General features: G+C 35.0%; 4 protein-coding genes across 7 annotated transcripts; 3 read left to right on the forward strand and 1 right to left on the reverse strand.

Moving 5' to 3' along the window:
• The first annotated feature begins 680 nt into the window (after positions 1 to 680).
• On the forward strand, positions 681 to 6,806 carry LOC129881141 (ubiquitin). Of its 2 annotated transcripts, none has more exons than XM_055955513.1 (4): positions 681 to 787; positions 3,371 to 3,556; positions 4,557 to 4,596; positions 6,416 to 6,806. In XM_055955513.1, exons 1-4 carry the CDS (start codon positions 785 to 787, stop codon positions 6,499 to 6,501), a joined length of 315 nt encoding a protein of 104 aa, XP_055811488.1. In that variant the 5' UTR covers positions 681 to 784; the 3' UTR covers positions 6,502 to 6,806. The 2 variants fall into 2 exon arrangements, with proteins under 2 accessions (XP_055811488.1, XP_055811489.1); XM_055955514.1 differs by lacking the exon at positions 681 to 787 and adding an exon at positions 1,650 to 1,743.
• Positions 6,807 to 8,253: 1,447 nt separating this feature from the next.
• On the forward strand, positions 8,254 to 9,837 carry LOC129881143 (chlorophyll a-b binding protein 6A, chloroplastic). Its single transcript, XM_055955519.1, has 4 exons — positions 8,254 to 8,557; positions 9,001 to 9,103; positions 9,201 to 9,489; positions 9,594 to 9,837. The coding sequence occupies exons 1-4, from the start codon at positions 8,364 to 8,366 to the stop codon at positions 9,746 to 9,748; spliced, it is 741 nt and encodes a 246-aa protein (XP_055811494.1). The 5' UTR covers positions 8,254 to 8,363; the 3' UTR covers positions 9,749 to 9,837.
• Positions 9,838 to 10,021: 184 nt separating this feature from the next.
• Positions 10,022 to 13,296, reverse strand: LOC129881142 (uncharacterized). 3 transcript variants are annotated; one of them, XM_055955517.1, is made up of 4 exons: positions 13,195 to 13,296; positions 11,592 to 11,730; positions 11,117 to 11,398; positions 10,022 to 10,840 (listed from the first exon to the last, which is right to left on the reverse strand). In XM_055955517.1, exons 2-4 carry the CDS (start codon positions 11,724 to 11,726, stop codon positions 10,217 to 10,219), a joined length of 1,041 nt encoding a protein of 346 aa, XP_055811492.1. In that variant the 5' UTR covers positions 11,727 to 11,730; positions 13,195 to 13,296; the 3' UTR covers positions 10,022 to 10,216. The 3 variants fall into 3 exon arrangements, with proteins under 3 accessions (XP_055811492.1, XP_055811493.1, XP_055811490.1); XM_055955518.1 differs by having other exon boundaries at positions 11,592 to 11,709; positions 13,195 to 13,269; XM_055955515.1 differs by lacking the exon at positions 13,195 to 13,296 and having other exon boundaries at positions 11,592 to 13,107.
• Positions 13,297 to 14,537: 1,241 nt separating this feature from the next.
• Positions 14,538 to 17,608, forward strand: LOC129881144 (uncharacterized). The gene is made up of 2 exons (XM_055955520.1): positions 14,538 to 14,766; positions 16,810 to 17,608. Exons 1-2 carry the CDS (start codon positions 14,694 to 14,696, stop codon positions 17,460 to 17,462), a joined length of 726 nt encoding a protein of 241 aa, XP_055811495.1. The 5' UTR covers positions 14,538 to 14,693; the 3' UTR covers positions 17,463 to 17,608.
• Positions 17,609 to 19,286: the final 1,678 nt, after the last annotated feature.

The following is a 19,286-nucleotide window of genomic DNA, read 5'->3' on the forward strand; positions in this document are numbered from 1 at the left end:
TGTCGTCTAATAAACAAGATTATCCCAATTATAGTCTCACCTTCTAACTATATGAGATAGATAAAATCTTAAGAATGGTATAAATTTATCTCGATTTTAGTTAAATAATATCCACGATCAAACAACGAATAAATTTAATCTCAAATTTTATGTTGTGACCCCCCCCCCCCCCCTAATTCATGTAATTACCAAGCGACCTCTTAAGGCCTCCGAGACAAAATTACTCAATAGATGTATTGATAAAAGATAACATATACTTAGTAAAAAATAATTAAAATACATGTAAATTGACTCCAACACCATTGTCATTAAAGAAAAAAAAACTTATTCCTTTTAGTACATAAAATAGGTGCAAATAAGTTTCTCATTTTTTCAAGTAAAAGTGTTTGAAATTTATGTTAAAAAGAAAATAAATTTAGTGGGGCAAAGTCACATAAAAAAATATGGTGCAACGGATGAGATTGTTTTTTTTAAAAAAATCATAAATCTTGATTTCGAGTTTCGAATATGAAAAAAACTTTATAGGGAGCATTTCTTTCAAATGAACCTTACACAACATGAATTTGAATTAATTGGACTCCAATGCATAAATTTAAATACTGAAAGTTTCACTTCCTCTTAAATAAGAGGGGTCAAATTGATATACTCTCAATCTTAAAGGGCCAATTCCTATTTAACGCCTCAACTTTGCCACCTGGAAGCCGACATTTTTAGCTTCAAGAACCCCACAGCCAAAGATCATTTTTTTGGACAAGAAGAAGAAGAATCACCGACGATAGACACCATGGTTTGTTTTTAGTGTTTTTCCTTAATTCCTCTTTAATTGTTTCAATTTCCTGTCAATACCCATTTTGATTTCTTGAATTTTCCTTAGCAATTTTGATCTTTGTGTGTGTGTGTGTTTCAGTATAGGTTTATCCAATAATTTTATCTCCATTTTACTTCTCATATGTCTAGATGATTTGGGTATACTTCATTTCCTCTGTATAATTCTGGAAATGCTTACCAGGGTGGGGGTGGGGTGATGTGTGTGTGTCTTTTTAGTATAGGTATATGTTATAATTTTATCTCCATTTTGCTTCTCATATATCTTGTTGATTTGGGTATACTTCATTTCCTCTGTATAATTCTGGAAATGCTCATTTGGGGGTGGGGTGATGTGTGTGTGTGTGTGTTTCAGTTTTGGTGTATGCCATAATTTTTATCTCCATTTTACTCCTCATATATCTTGCTGATTTGGGTAGACTTCATTTCCTCTGTATAATTCTGGAAATGCTCGTTTGGGAGTGGGGGGTGGAGTGATGTGTGTGTTTGTATTTCAGTTTTGGTGTATGCCATAATTTTTATCTCCATTTTACTTCTCATATATCTTGTTGATTTGGGTATACTTCATTTCCTCTGTATAATTCTGCAAAATGCTCATTTGGGGGTGGTGGGTGGGGTGGGGGATGGGGGTAGTGGTGATGTGTGTGTGGGTGTGTTTTATAGGTATATGTGCCATAATTTTATCTCCATTTTGCTTCTCATATATCCAGTTGATTTGGGTATACCTCATTTCATCTGTACAATTCTGGAATTGCTCACCTGGGATGGGGGTTGTGTGGGGAGGGGGGGGGGACGAGTTTACCCAAAATTTTCTTCAAACATCTCTGAGATAAGTAGTCTTGTTTTATTCTTTTCCTTGGTGCAGCTAGGCCATCCTGGACTAGAACCAGAGACCTCGCCTGTGAAGTAAACCTAAAGGTTGACATCAAACTAGTGCTAGTTGTCCTCCTTTTTCTTGGTTGACGCGGGAATTTAGTTGATAAGTGTTTCGTAGAATTTTAGCATAATAGGTTATGAATAGAAGAATCTCTGAGCTTAGACTTAAGCATAGATTGAGCCCAACCAGTTAGGTAGTGCTAGCCGAGGTCGACTGTGCATGTATGTGCATGTATCTTCCATTGCTTGTTTTTCTGGATTAAAGAAAAAACAAGAACTCCAATCCTTCTGAAGTTGAGAAAGGAACTACAACAACAACAACTACTACTACGACTCAATCCCAATCAAGTTGGGGTCGGCTATATGAATCCTTACTTCTTCAATATAGCTCATCTCATATCATCATCATATTAAATAAATAAAGTGAAAAATAAGTTTCATATATATACAAAAATAAGTACATATATACAAATATAACAATAATAGAAGTTTTCTAACAAACCTAGAACCTATTCTCAACTAGTAGATATCATGTTTATGGATTTTTTCTTCCGGTTTGCCCTATCTTAGCTAACTTTGCATTGATATCAAGGATTTGTTGGTCTTTCCAGACAACTTCCTTCCATGTGATTTTAGGTCTACCCGCCCCTATTTAACACCTTCACTTACCATAGTTTTACAAAGAAGCAACTATTGTTTGAGTACTTGCAAGCCTTGAATTGAGTGGTTAAGAGAGATGGTTTAGTTTTAGGATGCTTGACAACTTCTCGAAGTAATCCAATTTTTACGTGTCGGTATGTGCATGTATCTTATCAATTACATGCACATTATGCATATACTCTTCATAAATGGATCTTTACTCAGTCAAGGGTAATACATACATGAAGAAGAAGGGGGGAGAATGATTTAATGCATTTAGCAGAAAAATTATGGCTTGATTGACTGTTGGAAAGAACAGGAGGACTCCGCTTCATCTAAAGTTCAATGCCGCCATTTTATTTGTCCATACTATAGTCCATCTGGTCGGAGGCTCCTCCTTCTAAGCTTGCTTTATAATGCTATGTACTTATTTCAAATGTCAATACACAAAGTGAGGCGACAATTGAACTTTTTTGGAGGTGATAAATAAGATGAATATACTTATATATGGGCAAAAAATGCATGGAAGTAAAAGTTAAAACTTTCCTGTAGACAAATATAAGTTTTTATTACATGATTAGTATTAGTATTTCTTTCTTGTTTATGATTACTATGTAAGTCTGGCCGAGCAAGCATGAGTGACAATCACCAGTGGTTCATACAATAAATGAGGCGTTAAGCTAATATGCGCCAATCTTCACAAAGCCGAACTCTTTTGGAAGTTGCACTGTCAGGACAAATAAAATGTTGACTGTTTGTTTGTATTATCACCAGACTCATAAAAAAATGAAAATATGCAAATTAACATGGATATAAACTTTAAAAAACCAAGGAATTACATGGATGATGGATCTAGATAATAGCATAAAAACCTAAAAACTAATGGAACCACTACTGAGTATTATAATATTTTTACGTGTATTTGAACATCAACTAGAAGCATAGGTAACTTACAGAGAATGTGACACCGATGGATTATTTTCATATTGTAAATCAATTTGGTTCTTTAATTTCTCTTTTCTCTATGCAGGCAATGTATATCCGTGTGAAGCGTAATAAGACCACCTACTTTATTCAATGTGACCCAACCGAGACAATTCTACAAATAAAGGAGAAATTGTATAACCTCATAGATCAACCTGCTAATGATCAACGGTTAATCCTGATGCCTGCTGGAGATGAGTTGGAAGATTCGAAGTCCCTAGCTGATCAGAAGGTAAATTGTCCATCTTTATCGTCATCTTTTCTCAAAATATCATATGATCTATTGGTACAACTAGAAAATATAATATCGTCTATATTTTGGGTAATCAGCAGATTTTGAGTATATTTTTATCGATTGTATCCATACAGATACAGATTCTACTTCTATTGCCAATGACCTGTCCAACTTTCCCTTTTGGGTTGTCCTAAAACTGGCAACCACATTATTGAAAATGATTTTTTTTCCTTTAAACTTTTCCATACTCTTTTTAATATCATATCAACAGCAATACATAATATAAGAGCTCTTTCAAGGGATCAACCAGTTGATGGGATGGAGAACGATTATCTACAAGTGAGAAATAACCTCTCATTTCTTGTTTCTTTTTGTGCACTCATGAAGTTCTAGTGTGTGTATAAAAAAGGGTTTCTTTTTGGATGACGGTAGTGTTCGAGTCAGCTTACACATACCTTGATTATTCCATTAGGTACCTGGTACTTCCCACCAATACTGGTACCAGGTAAGTCTACCGACCAAGGCACCCACCAAGACTTAGGCAGATGGAAGTACTTCTTTTAGAAGATTGGGGTTGTTCTTAGAGGATCATATTATGCTCTTCATCAAAAGAGGATCATATTATGTTGTAGATTCTCTACCTTTTGGCGTAGTGCTTGTGCACGGAAGTTTTTCCCCACTATTGATAAAATTGTTTACCTTACTAAGAAGAAGGAGCTCTTTTAACTTTACATTTACATTGTAACAGGATAATTGTGTTTTCACTTTTCACACTCAATCTACATCCATTTTAGATTAATATTATATTCCTACTTTGATACCTGTATGACATCTATAATGTGATAAGTAGAGTCACATGAGTATACATCAGTAACAAGAAAGAAGTCCATGAGGTTCATGAAGTATTTTTCTCAAGCAAATAATCCGTTACTTCTTTATTAGATCCAAGTTTATGGCATAATTTGTTCTTTTTTTCATGTTTTTGAACACTTTTTAGGTTGAAAATGACGCTGTGGTGGCGCTAACTCTGAGAAAAGGTTCTCTTCCCTTTTGCATTTGTCTTTTCCCAGTTTTAGTGGATATTTCTATAGTTGATTAGCTGATAATTCTATGTCGTAAGTCAATTTGTTTGTTCTTGACTGCCTCTAATTCATCCCCTCATGCCCCAAATGTATTTTTATGTTCCAAAGTATCGCTGGTGGGCAAGAAATGCTCAAGATGAATGAACTTTTCTTTCATGCGAATAATCATTGTTATCTGTGTCTTCTAGCTTTGGTGGGACTCATTTCTTATTTAGATTTGAAAGGCCTTACTCAAGAATCACCCTAGAGAAATCCTAGGGAAATCAGCCATAAAAGCTGGTAGGTATAGATTTTGGAAGATATACCATGAGAATGTGTGGGAATCCATGACAATAATGAAGAAACCAACTGAACACTTAGGTTTACCTTGAACAATGCTTTCTCTCCTGGGTATGACTAGTGCATCGATCTTCACTTCCACCTCTGCCTCATGTGCGCATGTAAGTTAAATGAATACACAGAAGTTCAATACATGGGATGCAACTGCAATTCACATGGAAAGGATAGGTTGTGAAGTATTTTAATTCAACAAACATGTGTGGACAGTGGCGGAACTAGGATTTTTAATAAGGGGGTTCAAAATCTGAAAAAGTAGACACACGAACTAGCCGAAGGGGGTTCGACATCTACTATTTATACATAAAAAAATATTTTAACCATATATAAATAGTATAATTTTTCGCCGAAGGGGGTTCGGATGACCCCCTGGACACCATGTGGGTCCGCCACTGCTTGTGGAGGTTGGTGATGTCATTGGATGACCTAAAGGAGATTGACATTATTTCAATGAAAATACTATGTAAGGGGAATCACTGAATCAACATTATGGAGAAAGGGTTACTAACTGAACAAAATACGAAGAAGAGCCTAGCTCATTTTAGGTGAACTGGAAAGAAGCCTGATAAGCTGGTAGATTTATCCTTGTTACTTCGTGATGGCTGTGTAGTAGTACACTTTACTGTGCTTTCTCATCTTATCAAGATCTTCCAAGTTGTGATGAATATGTTTGTAACATCAGTTCAAGGAGATTAATCTTCCTTTAAACTTCAAGAAGTTTAATGTTGAGTAAGAAACAAATCCTTAGGTAGGTGGGAAGTCTATTTAAGAGCTTCCTTTCACATTGAGTTAATATGTTATGGGTTTTGGCGCATTAAGTTAAAGTGAATTCTTTGTTCATCACTATCCAAAATGAAAATAAGGAATTATCAACATAGTGAAATTAAAAATAAGACCTATCTAAGTGGAAGTGAGGGAGTACTAGCTATTTATATTTCTTCACAGGCTTTACTAGGATCTGTAGGTCTAAGGAAAACAGTGAGTGGAGTGGACGATTGGAATAGCTGCATATCTTTTTTGTATTAATTGGAAATGATAGTGCATGTGCTTATTTGATTTGGATTAACTGGAATATTTGGAGATCAGTTTTTTACTATAATTTATCCAGAAATATGGTTAAGGTGACACTAAAAATGCACATTACTGCCGACAGTTTCTAGTTGTTTTGGGAGTGTTATGAGTACATTAACTGCAAGTAGTCATGCAGCCTCACATATCCAAATTTACAAGAAAACGGGTAGTGTTTTTGATTGCTATTGTGATTTTGAGGTTAAACTTGTTTAGCTTTTTGGTTGTGATCTTCATGTCCCTCCCAGAGCTTTTCAATTTTTGAAAGTTTGCATTTGATTTTATACTGTTCTGTTCTAACTTTTGGCTTTACTATATGCATTTTGGTCGATCTTTGCTCATTATAACCGTGCATCTTTCCTGCCTTTAGATGACAATGAATTTGAGGATGTGAATATCGTGAAAACAAATGAATTTTACCAGCCCCGCGATCCAGATGGTGGTGCAAATTGGTGACAACATACATTCTGGGAACATCTAATCCTCAACAAAGATCTGTATACTTGTAAAGTGGCATTTGATTGACCTGCATCTAGTTTTGCCAAATACTCAGATAGTGTGGAGTTTCATGCTGCATTAGAGTTTGTGATGTCATGTTACTGTTTAGCAATATACTGTTCAAGAGAATTTCTTTTTATGTTTTTTTGCAACGATGAGAGCTCTAAGATACAGAGATAATGCATCAAGAACTTTTTTTAGGTGGGATTAAGCTTTTTATGGATGTATGAAAATTGCTGACCAAGTGTGTGATTTGTCTTGTACCTTTATCTTCTTGGTTGTATGAACCCCCCCACCCACACACCCTGTTCAAAACCGAACTGTATCGATAATCCAAACCAGAAAATGTGCTATTGATTTATTGGTATCGAGTTATTGGATCACCAATTCGATAACAATCTGGAATTCTGCAGTAACCACTTTTCTTCCCTAGGCATTTATGGGTAGTATGTTGGGACAACTTAAAATCATACAAATCTTAGTCTGGCTCTTAGCCATAGTTGTCCTCGTTAACTCAAGATGTTGTAACCCCAAAGATATATGATGCAATCCAAAGGTATCGGTTCAAACCTTGAGAATAGAGAAATATATAGTACTAGTAGGGCGTCCTTCCTCTTAATGGGATTTATGTGGTGGATATAAACTTACTTTGTTAGATAAGTTTCTACTACATTTTCACCTTACTTATTTATACCAAATTAAGATTAACATGACATATGTATCTACATATTCTTTTATAACCATACTATAGTTAAAGAAATATACATTTTCACCTTACTTATTAATCAACCATTATAAATTACATCTGTCTGGTGTCAGCACTGAGTATAGATAAGTTTCTACTACATTTTCACCTTACTTATTTATACCAAATTAAGATTAACATGACGTATGTATCTACATATTCCTTTTTCACCTTACTTATTAATCAACCATTATAAATTACATCTATCTGGTGTCAGCACTGAGTATAGATAAGTTTCTACTATATTTTCACCTTACTTATTTATATCAAATTAAGATTAACATGACATATGTATCTACATATTCCTTTATAACCATACTATAGTTAAAGAAATATACATTTTCACCTTACTTATTAATCAACCATTATAAATTACATCTGTCTGGTGTCAGCACTGAATATAGATAAGTTTCTACTACATTTTCACCTTACTTATTAATCAACCATGATAAATTACATCTGTCTAGTATCGGCACTGAGTATAGATAAGTTTCTACTACATTTTCACCTTACTTATTAGTCAACCATAATAAATTACATTTGTCTGGTATTAACACTGAGTATGGATAAGTTTCTACCTATCGAATATGCATATTTGAATTAATTGAACCAGTGAATATCGGATTCTTTGTGATTAAACCCCTAACCCCTCCAACAAAAGGAAGATACTTAAGATGTAAATTACTTTGTCAATATTAACTTGTAAGCTTATAGTGCATAATCATGTTCTAATGAATGATTAATGTAAACTTAATATAACCCATTGTGGGACCCCAAATATGATATTTTCTCCAACTAGGACAACCTTAGCCACAAAAGCAGCATCACATATCCTTCAAAATATCCACTTCATCTTCCACGTGGACCAATCACAAAACAGAAACTAGTCTCTTTAGCCAATAGCAATCTAAATCCAGATTTGCCTATATCTCAAACTCCTTCCTTATACACCCCACAATTACACCAATATTTTTTCATTCTCATATCCATTTTCTTCTCTTTTCTCTACTCATCTCATCTCCAAATTCTCTGGAACATTTGTTAAATTACAAACAAAAAAAAAAAGGAAGAAGAGATGGCTTCTAATACATTGATGAGTTGTGGAATTCCAGCTGTTTGCCCCTCTTTCCTCTCTTCTTCCAAGTCTAAATTCGCCGCCGCGATGCCGGTGTCCGCCAGAGCTACCAACTCCATGTCTCGGTTCTCCATGTCTGCCGATTGGATGCCCGGCCAGCCCCGTCCATCCTACCTCGACGGCTCAGCCCCCGGGTAAGTAGTACTCAAAGTAATTGAACGAGATTTGACATCTTGATACAAATTAGTCGATTGAGATTCCACATCTTATTTTAATTATGTATTGATAGGCCGCCTGGCCCTTAATTTTATTTCATGTGGCAATATTTGATGTGACAGTTCGCCTTAATCTAGCGATAATAAATATACATTACCTAAACACATATTTTAAGAGGTTAGTTTGATAGGCATTAAAGTTGAATAACTTAATGAATTTAATTTTTTTTTTAAAGTCATGTGACATTTATGAAAATAGAATGACGTCAAACATTTTGAGACATATGACATTTTATTATTTCAAAAGTGGAATATGTTTTAACAACTATTTGTTGCATATCTTTAACAAGAGAAAGATTTGTACTATAAATTTGTATTATTATTTATGCAATTAGTTTTAATTTGTAAATATACAAATGCAGAGATTTTGGATTTGATCCACTTGGTTTTGGAGAAGTACCAGAAAATTTGGAAAGATACAAAGAATCTGAACTTATTCATTGCAGATGGGCTATGCTTGCTGTTGTAAGCTTCTTTTTTCTCTATTATAAAGCTTACTCTTTTACATATACGTCATATCTTAAACACTGTTAACGAAATTCCTCGTTTACAATTTTTGCAGCCAGGAATCCTAGTGCCGGAGGCATTGGGCTTAGGCAATTGGGTCAAGGCCCAAGAATGGGCCGCCATTCCCGGAGGACAAGCTACATATTTGGGCCAGCCTGTTCCATGGGGAACCCTTCCTACTATTTTGGTTATTGAATTTCTAGCCATAGCCTTTGTAGAGCACCAAAGGAGTATGGAAAAGGACACAGAAAAGAAGAAGTATCCTGGTGGGGCTTTTGACCCATTGGGATACTCTAAAGACCCTGCTAAATTTGAAGAACTCAAAGTCAAGGAAATCAAAAATGGTTAGAATATTAACACACTCCTCTTATGCATTTCACATTTCCTTTTTTTACGGATTTAAGTTATATACACTGACCATATGAATATTGTTTATACGATTTGTTAGGTCGGCTTGCATTGTTGGCATTTGTGGGATTTTGTGTACAACAATCAGCATATCCAGGAACAGGACCATTGGAGAACTTGGCAACTCACTTGGCTGATCCATGGCACAACAACATTGGGGATGTTGTTATCCCTAAAGGCATTTTCCCTAATTGAATTGTACTATCATATATATTAGCCAAAAACACCTTGTAAAACTCTCCCATGTACTAAATAGATTTCTAATGAAATGGACTTTTTGTGTATCCTTAGTCTTGTAGTTGTTGTTTGGTAAATAGGTTCAAAAATTGCTATAGATCATGGATCATAGGTGTGGCGTGGTGCTCTAGTAGTTCTTTGAATCTTCTTGTTTGAATTCCTGGCTCGACACTGAGAAGAACATCAAGTTATTGTCAAATACTCGGAGACTTTTTGATATTCAAACCAAAATCATAAGAAGAAAATCCACTTTGGTGTGTTTAGGCACAGGAAACACACTCAAATATTATTGGTACTTGATAAGTATACAAATTCTCACCAAACAAGAAAAATGCAACTTTGCCCATGGACTACGACAAATGCAAAGAATAGATGCAGGCACATCCTGCATATAACTAATCAATACAACATTATAGATGCCAAACATCAACTAACTACACTATCTGGTGAAAGGAAACCGGCATGCAGAGGAATCTTGTTCAAAGCAACAATCTCGTTGCAGTATCCCACTCTAGCTCCATTAACGACTAGATGGATATGTCCTGGAGTAGAGTTTCCCGTAGGAACCAATTCCCGAGCTCCAACTGTTTTGAGCCGAAGTCGTTCTGCCCTTGAGCCTATCACTTGCCCCAGAACAGATGCTCCAATGGTAAACGCCATAGCCGCTTTAGGCATCAATACGGACTTCCTCAGAATCGCTATGAATGGGACAGCTGCATGTACAGCTGCAAACCAAGATGGTGAAAACTTTTCAGTGTGTTCCCTCCATACGCCTAAAGGAATATTTGCTGCCATGCCCAAAACACCAATCACTAATATTTTTGCAGGTAGAGGTTGTGGTCGCAAGTTTTTCGCAAAGGCGGTCCGTGATAGAGCAGCTCGGGCAGCTATTATAGCAGGGGGGCACTTGAGCTTCATACCAGGAGGGGGCTGAAAAACCTTTGCAACAAGAGGAAGGACAGTACTCACAGCACGGTACGACTTCGCAATAGGACAATTCCCATTCTGCAACCACTCATTGCTTAGTGCTTCATGTTCTGAATCTCCTCCCTGATAGATCCAAAATGATGGTTAGCAAGAACAATTTGACTGAGTTTTGGTTAATCTATCAAAAATCAAAAGTTTCTCAAGTCCACCAACAATCATATTTCAAGAGTTAAACGAAATTCAGCAATTCTGACATATTGCTATCCAGAAGTCAAATAAAGTGTTTCACTGGACCATGAACATTTGACAAAGTCATATTTCAGAAGTTACAATGAAATTCAGCCGTTTTGACATACTGAGAAATTTGGGAGATACAAATAGAAAGGAAATGGCTCAAACCTGTCTTTTGGATGACTGAGACTTCTTTTTTTGATTCTTCCACTTCTCAGAGAATGAATCAAAACCAAACGGTCCTCCAAATCCAAAAGATGAGAGACTTATGGTAGCTGCCTTTGCCACCAAAGGGTTGAAATGACGCGGTGCAGGTTCAGAATCTGGTTTCTCATTTGTAATGGACAGTCTCCCAGAAAGTGGGACAGCACCGTTCTGCCCATGGAAAAGCCTGAATGCCATGTCAAAGTTAGGACCATCCTCGAAGATAGGACCTTTTCCTCCACGTACCTGATTCAGGTGCAACGGCAATAATGAGAAAGACTTTACTTCAATTTTAGTACGACAGAGACTTGGTCACCCCACCAATGTGGAAGACAAAAATGAGAGGCCTTAGCAGGATCGAATTATCAACATGCAAACTATTTTACAAAGATGCAAAGAAAAAGATCTTCGGCAACTAAGAGATCAATTAACAACTTACTGGAATGGGAAAACCAATGGAGCTTGAGAAGGAAAAATTAGTTGGCTCATTGATATTCGTCAAAAATGGGCACCTAGCAATGTCTTGCTGGAAACCTGAAGAGTCATCACTTGTATTCCTAGAGAAAAAATCCATTTTACTGGAAGAAGGATGACCAAGACAAAAATAAAAATAAATTTGAGCAACAGAAGCTTCAAGAACCAATTAACAAAACAAGCATGAGGACAAGGAATCACAAGCCAACCACTTTCTGATAATATCAAGCATTAAGGAAGTCCAGAAAAGAGACCACGAAAAACACCACAGAATGAAAGGTATGACCTCGTAGTTCTTGGAAGAATGAATACAGATCAAATTTCAGCTCAAACACAAAAATCCATTTGCAATAAAACAACAACAATAACTACTACGACCTAATCTTAAACTAGTTGGGGCCAGCTATATGAATCCTCCATATCCCTTTTGCTCCATTTGGACCCCTTTTTTCTTCCAATAGCAAAAAATTATCTTTTAAGTAAAACCCATTAATAAACATCAATAAGAATTAATTCCCAGTTGTCAAATCTGACCAAGAATTGATAAAAAAGAACTGCAATCACCCAAACAAAATAGCTGGATAGTAACTAGCAGAAAAAGAGAAAAGCAAACAATTTTCAGTTTGAAATACAACACTTCTTATACAATTCATACATCAACAGCGATCAAATTTCAGCTCAGACGCAAACCCCATTTGAAATATAACAAATACTAACTACATAATCATTTCCAAACTAGTCGGAGTCAGCTACATGAATCCTCTATCTCCATTCTCCATTTGGACCCTACTGTTCCAATAGCAAAGATTTATCTTTTAACGAAAACCCATTCACAAAAAACACTAAGAATCACTACCCAGTTCCCAAATTCGACCAACAACTTAAATCAAACCAAAAAATCAGAAAAATTGAAATAAGTAACAACCCTGTGTATGCATCAATACAGATCAAATTTCAGCTAAAGAAACAAAAACCCATTTGGAATATAACAGAATAACAACTACAAAATCAATTCCAAACTAGTTGGAGTCAAACTACATGAATCCTCTATCTCCATTTTGTCTCCATTTGGACCCCTTTCCATTTCCAATATCAAAGATTTATCTTTTAAGCAAAACCCATTAATAAAAAACACTAAGAATCAATACCCAGTTCCCAAATTCGACCAACAACTTGTAATCACCCAAACAAAATAGCTATACAGTAACTAGACAAAAAAGGAGAAAAATCAAAACAATTCTCAGATTGAAGTACAACACTCTGTATGCAATTCATACATCAATAAAGATCAAATTTCATCTCAACGACAAAAACCCACTCCCAATATAACAAAATAATAACTACAAAAAAAAAACTCCAAACTCTTTGGAGTTAGCTATACCCAATTAGACCCTTTTGATTCCAATATCAAAGATTCATCTTTTAATAAAAACCCATTAATAAAAACCACTAAAAATCAATACCCAATTCTCAAATTCAACCAAACAACTTAAATCAGACAAAAAAAACACTAAAACTACCAAACAATTCAAATCTTGATACATTGAAAATTTTTTAAAAAAACATACCTCAATACCAAAAAATCTACTATGAAAATTCAGAGAAAGAAATCTTGTGAAAAAAGAGAGAAATGAGATGAAGAAAAGGATCAAAGAAGATGGAGTAGTTGATGCGTAGGTGTGGAGGAAGAGCAAAACGACGGCGTGTTGACCACACGCCAAATAAGAATATGTCTCTACGCGGGCTTTTTTTGACTAATTAAAGTATAACTAACCCATTACTCCTACTTTTGTTGAATTTTTTTTTAAAAAAAATAATAAGTGTGGTCAAATAATATAATAATAACAACAAAACTAATAATAAGAAGAATAAGAACAAGTGGATTAAAAAAATTATACGTTTAACAATTAAATTTCAGGCATATTATTATAGAGTTTGATTCTAAATTTTGATGATCTACGTATTAGAGAAGTCAAAAAGAAGTCATTTGATGCTTTAAAATTTAAGTTATAAGGTAATTTTTATCCATATTTATTGTTTATAGAGAAGTAAATATAATAGTTGACTTTTTTATATTGTTTTAAATGGAATAGGCATTAATATTTCATGGCTATTTTCTTATACTGACAATTCAAAGAGGAGAATGGTCCATGATCTCTAACTCATACTCCATAGAGGAAAATTAAAATTGAACTAGTTTAATTAGTTGATTTTGAATATCAAATGATTAAACCCCAAAAATTAGTAATAAATATTAATATTCCTCAAAATATGGCAAGAGAAAATACAATAACATATCAAGTGGAATCTAGAAAGAGCATTGTAAGTAGCCTTATCCTTGCTTTATGAAGGTGGAGAGACTATTTTCTATAAACCTCAACATAAGTAAAACATATCAACATAGTACGGAATAGTAACAACAACAAATAATAGAAATTTGGAAAGGGCGGTGTTATGCAGTCTTAACCCCTACCTTATGAAGATGGAGAAACCGTTTCCGATAGACCTTAACTCAAGTAAAACATATTAGCATTAAGTGTGAGAATTCCTACCTCGTGAAGGCGAAAAGACCGTTTTCAATAGACCTCAATTAAAGTAAAATATATTACCATCAAATATGGAATAGTAGCAACAACTAATAATAACTTCTCGGGACCGAGAGCGTAACACTAACTATCATAAGATAACGAAAATTCTTGTCGCGTAAGTAGCAACCTGCACGAATGATGTAACAATTGCCCCACTATCTCCGCTATGAACCCAGTGAAATTGAATTTTTCGTGAAGTACAGAGTACCAACTGCTAGATGGTAAGACTCCGTGCACCATAACTATAGCTTAAGAGTGACAAAAATGAGAAAAAGAAAAAAAGGGCATTCCGAGAGTTGAACTCAGGACCTCTCGCATCCTAAGCGACAATCATACCACTAGACCAAATGTCCAATTCATTTCTCCTCTCACAAATAACGTTTCACATCCGTCAGTAGGTAATCTACCCAAAAACCCCCAAAACCCTAGTGAAATACAGAGATCTCCCAGTTGTGGGTTTTTGCGTCAGAAATTTGTCAATGGCAAGAAGAACCCTTTTTCACTTAGTTCGATCTCAAGCAAATCTTCTAAAATCCACCAATTTTCATTCAGGTTCGTGTTTAATTTAATCCAGCAGTTTCATTTCTGTATAATTTGCGGTTTCTGTTTCAATTGTTTCTTATGTATGTATGTATAGTTGTTTGTTTTGAAAGAAAATGAATGAAAGTAACACCCTTTTGTTAATCTTGTTGAAAAATTGTATAATTGCATGCTATTATTTTATTTATTTTTTCAAATGGAAACAAGGGCCAATGTCCTTTCAGCTGGTGGTGGGTGTCATATGTTACCCATAGCTATTTGATTCAAATTATGTATATATACAGTGAGTAATACAGGATTTGAAGTTTATGAGTTTGATTAGACATGACATGACATATCTTTTAACTTACTGAGTACACGACCATAGATAGGAGAGTATGGAGGTCGCGAATTAGGATACAAGGTTAGAGTTAGTTGAGTATTGTCTCATTTTAGTAGTTTGGGGCTCAATACCGGTTTCTCCTTGCATACCGGTACTATGGTAGTATAAGTATTATTCTCATAGTTTCTTGTCCTTTGATTTCGGTTACTACCTGATGATTCACGTGCTTATGTTTTCACATTGTTTTGCTCTGAATGTTATGATATGCTTTCTCTATTATTTGTTGTGTCTTATTTACTGTTATATTCTCTTTTTTCAATCTGCTTTGTTATACGTTACTTGAGCCGAGTGTCTTGTTGTTATTGTTGTTGTTGAGTTTCTTCAACGACATCGAGTTAATTCTACGATAGTAATGGTGTTCACTGTTAACTATTTGTAGATATTTAGTGTATTTCTCAGGGTTTAAGCAAAAGCTATTGGATTCTGTGAACCCACATGTTGTACCCTAGATACTCCTCTGTATATATAACTATTCACGTTGAAGATTAGTGGGTACAGTGGTACTCTGAATGCAGTGACTTAAAATATTGGATTTTCCTATCAATGGGAAATTGGAATAGCATAATTGTTATACAGTGCCAGCTTTTGATCACCTGAGTTGGGAGAAAAAGTGGATTGCTTAATGTGGCAAGTAAGCAGGAGAAAATTGTGGGCATGTGTAGAAAATGTCTTTCAGGGGTTAATACAGATGAAATTTATAGGGTTATAGCTGTAAGGTTTCCGGAGAGAGTACACAACGACCACCATCTTCATGTTATACACACTTTTTAATACTGATCCACTTAGCCAGTCTACCAGTATTCCATTATCTTTTTGGTCCCTCAACCCTTCCTGTTATAATGTGTTGATCATGAATCTAGTTTCTTCTTTGCTAGATGTTATGAGTCCTTTACTTCCATAATTTTTGTATTTGGGAATCAGAACAAATGAATGAGTAATATCTTATGCTGTTATTCATAATTTGACCTTAAAACTTTTCCAGGTGACACAAATTTGCTAAAAAGGAAAACATAATTCTTTGTCGTTAAACTTAAAATGAATGGAATTTCTGGTTTACTAAAGTTCATTGTTGTAGATTCTTCGCCCTATAACTTTCTTTTTCAGTTGTTAAGCTAAATTTTCTTCTTTCAGGTTGTCAAATGCTGTACTGTAGCCTTTTTCTTTTGATGAAATTGCATATTTTGGCCTTCCTTAGCTTTTTCTGTCTTTCCTTGATGTAATCCGTTTACATTAGAATGGCAACTTTTGTTCAATAATAGGGAAATCTTCAGATCAAATCGTTGACGGCTTATTTTAGCTGCAACATCCCATCCATTTTTTAGGGAATAATCTTGTAGTTAATGAAGTAAGAATTGAACAAAGTATGGTACAACTATTTATTAGGAGAAATGTTGAACATTCATGTGTTATGGTGGTAAAAGTATTAATAATTAATAGATAAATAATAAAAACGAATAATTTCTTAATTCAGTTTATTTATAAATTGCATGAACTTAAATTGTATTTCAACTCTAGTAAATACTTGAAAGAAATCACAATATATTTTGGAAGAACTTTTTTGCTGTACTGCTTCTACAATCTGCATCTGTTTTGTTTACTCAAGTTTATTTTATGACTTGTTCTTGATGATTGTGCTCAAGCTCTCTGCTTGTTATTCTCCAATACCTTTTCAGGTGGTCATCTGGCTAGTTATGGAACTAGGTCACTTGTCAGTGGTACCAAAACTGACCTTAGTCGTGTGACACATCCAGCTGCTTTCCATAAAAGGTGGCTATCACAGTCTGCAACAGCACAAGACGACAACAAGATCAGCATAGGGCCTCACAAAGGAGGAGAGGGAGGAAATGATGAAAAGGAGGGTGGAGTTGTCTACTATGGTCCTATCTCAAACACGATAAAGAATGTGAAGCTTCTGTCCCTTTCAACCTGTTGCCTCTCTGTGTCTTTAGGCCCTGTTATAACCTTCATGACATCTACTGATTCGAATGTGATACTAAAGGGAGCAGTTGCATCTACCGTTATATTCTTCAGTGCTTCTACTACCGCTGCGCTTCACTGGTTTGTAAGTCCTTATATTCACAAACTGAGATGGAAGCCAGGTTCAGATTCTTTTGAAGTGGAAATGATGTCTTGGCTGGCAACTTTTATGCCGAAGACGATTAAGTTTGCAGATATCAAGCATCCCGACACCAATAGACCTTACGTAACATTCAAGGCTAATGGAAACTTCTATTTTGTTGATGCCGAGCATTGTCCCAACAAGGCGCTACTGGCAAAACTCACCCCACAGAAACCTACTCATGAGTCAGCTTTCAAGAACTTGTGATGACAACTTCTTATCTGTAATAAATTGAGATTTTAAGATATTGTATTGCTTTGCTCACTAGAAGTTTCAATACTTGGAGTCTTGGATATATAAGCCTCGGTGGTTGTCAATTTTTTCAATTAGTATGGCATTGGTGTTGCTAGCGTTGGTGATTGTCATCCTTTTTTTTTAAAAAAAATAAAAAATACTATAATAGTAATGTCTAGACCAGCTTGACAGGTGATTTCTTTCATCTGTATCAGTTTTGGTGGTAGAGTAATCCGATATTTGTGTTGACAGAAGGTAGTAGGTATCCGACGAATAGTCACGGTCATGTGCACAAGTTGGTCTTCCATCTGTCTGAGCCTTATGGGGTGGATTTATCATATTGCACTGGTCGGAGGTAATATGTATTCAACAGATTAATCAAATTGTGATGGTGAGAGGCAGTAGGGTTCAATTGAATCGTAATTAACATGCGTACAAATTAGTTCGGAGGCCATCATCCTATATAAGCCTTGGCATATGCCATTTTTTAATTATTATAACGATGTTATGCAGGCTGCTTGCGTGTGCCTCACTGGCCTTAGAGACTATCATATTTTTTGATGCCATTGTGGTTTACTTTTGCTAATGTCAAGAAGTGGAAATAGATGAAGAATGTGGACCAGGATAGTTGATTAGTCAGGTCTTTTTTTGTTTAAAAACTTGGTGTCAAATAATCTAATCATGAATGCTCAAGAGATTTGTTATGTTGGCGGATAACTTATGTAAACTCTAATATCCAGAAGTAGGTGGCTGGTTTATTCATGCACTAAATGCAAATTGATTTTTGTAGATAAGAAAGTTTTAATGGCATCTTGGTCAAACATGCTGAGACATGTATTATTTGATTGGTGTTGATAACTCTCCAACGATATTTAAGGTGGTGCTTTGGGCAATTAAAAGGATGTTGCCTAATAGTCAATGAACTGAAATTTATAATACATGGTAAAAATCACTATACTTGGAAAGAAGGGGGAGGGTGCAGAGACATTATCACGACTTTAGAAAGAAGTACGAAGTGGGTGAAAATGAATAAAAGTTCTGCCAGGTGATTTCTCCACATTTGCTTAAGCCTTGACGGTAGAGCAACCTCATTACATTGGTAAGAGGTATTCAACGGAATAATCAATTGTGCTGGTGGAAGCTAATAATATTTAGAGAAATATTCAAAGTCGAGAATTTCTTCTGGTTCACTATTATCTTTTTTTACGGCTCATAATTGATGTTGAACTAGCAAAAACGCATAAGTTGATCCGGCCATCATTATCCTAAAAAATTCTGAAGTTTAAAAAGTTCAATGCTTAACAAATTTAAGATATATTCTGTACAAATAACAATAACAACAACATAATCCAATAAAAAGATATTTACGTTGAATTTATTGTTTTACTACTCGGTTGAGGAAAAGACAAATAGTTGGAAAAATACACACTTTTGAATTGCGTAGGTTGGAAGGGGGCAAAAAACAGATTAAAAAGTTTTGGCTCTTCGATAATTTTTTTAAATTTAGATAATATTGGATATTTTTAGAAAACCAAGTAAATATTGAAAAAAATTATAAAAACTATATATTCCTATTCAAAAGTTGGTGAAGATGCAGTCTCCACTTAGGATATTGACAATTAGGCAAAGTCAACTTAGACCATTTTTAATTGATACACATCATATGTTGGTTTTTGATACTACACATGTGAAACATATGATCAACTTTTGGCGCTTCAACATTCATCCACCCAACCCAATAAAGACTAAACATAGAATTAATATTTTAATGGAGTATAAAAATACTAACTATCTTGT

Source organism: Solanum dulcamara, chromosome 2 (genome assembly GCF_947179165.1).
Source record: "Solanum dulcamara chromosome 2, daSolDulc1.2, whole genome shotgun sequence".
Classification (NCBI taxonomy): domain Eukaryota; kingdom Viridiplantae; phylum Streptophyta; class Magnoliopsida; order Solanales; family Solanaceae; genus Solanum; species Solanum dulcamara.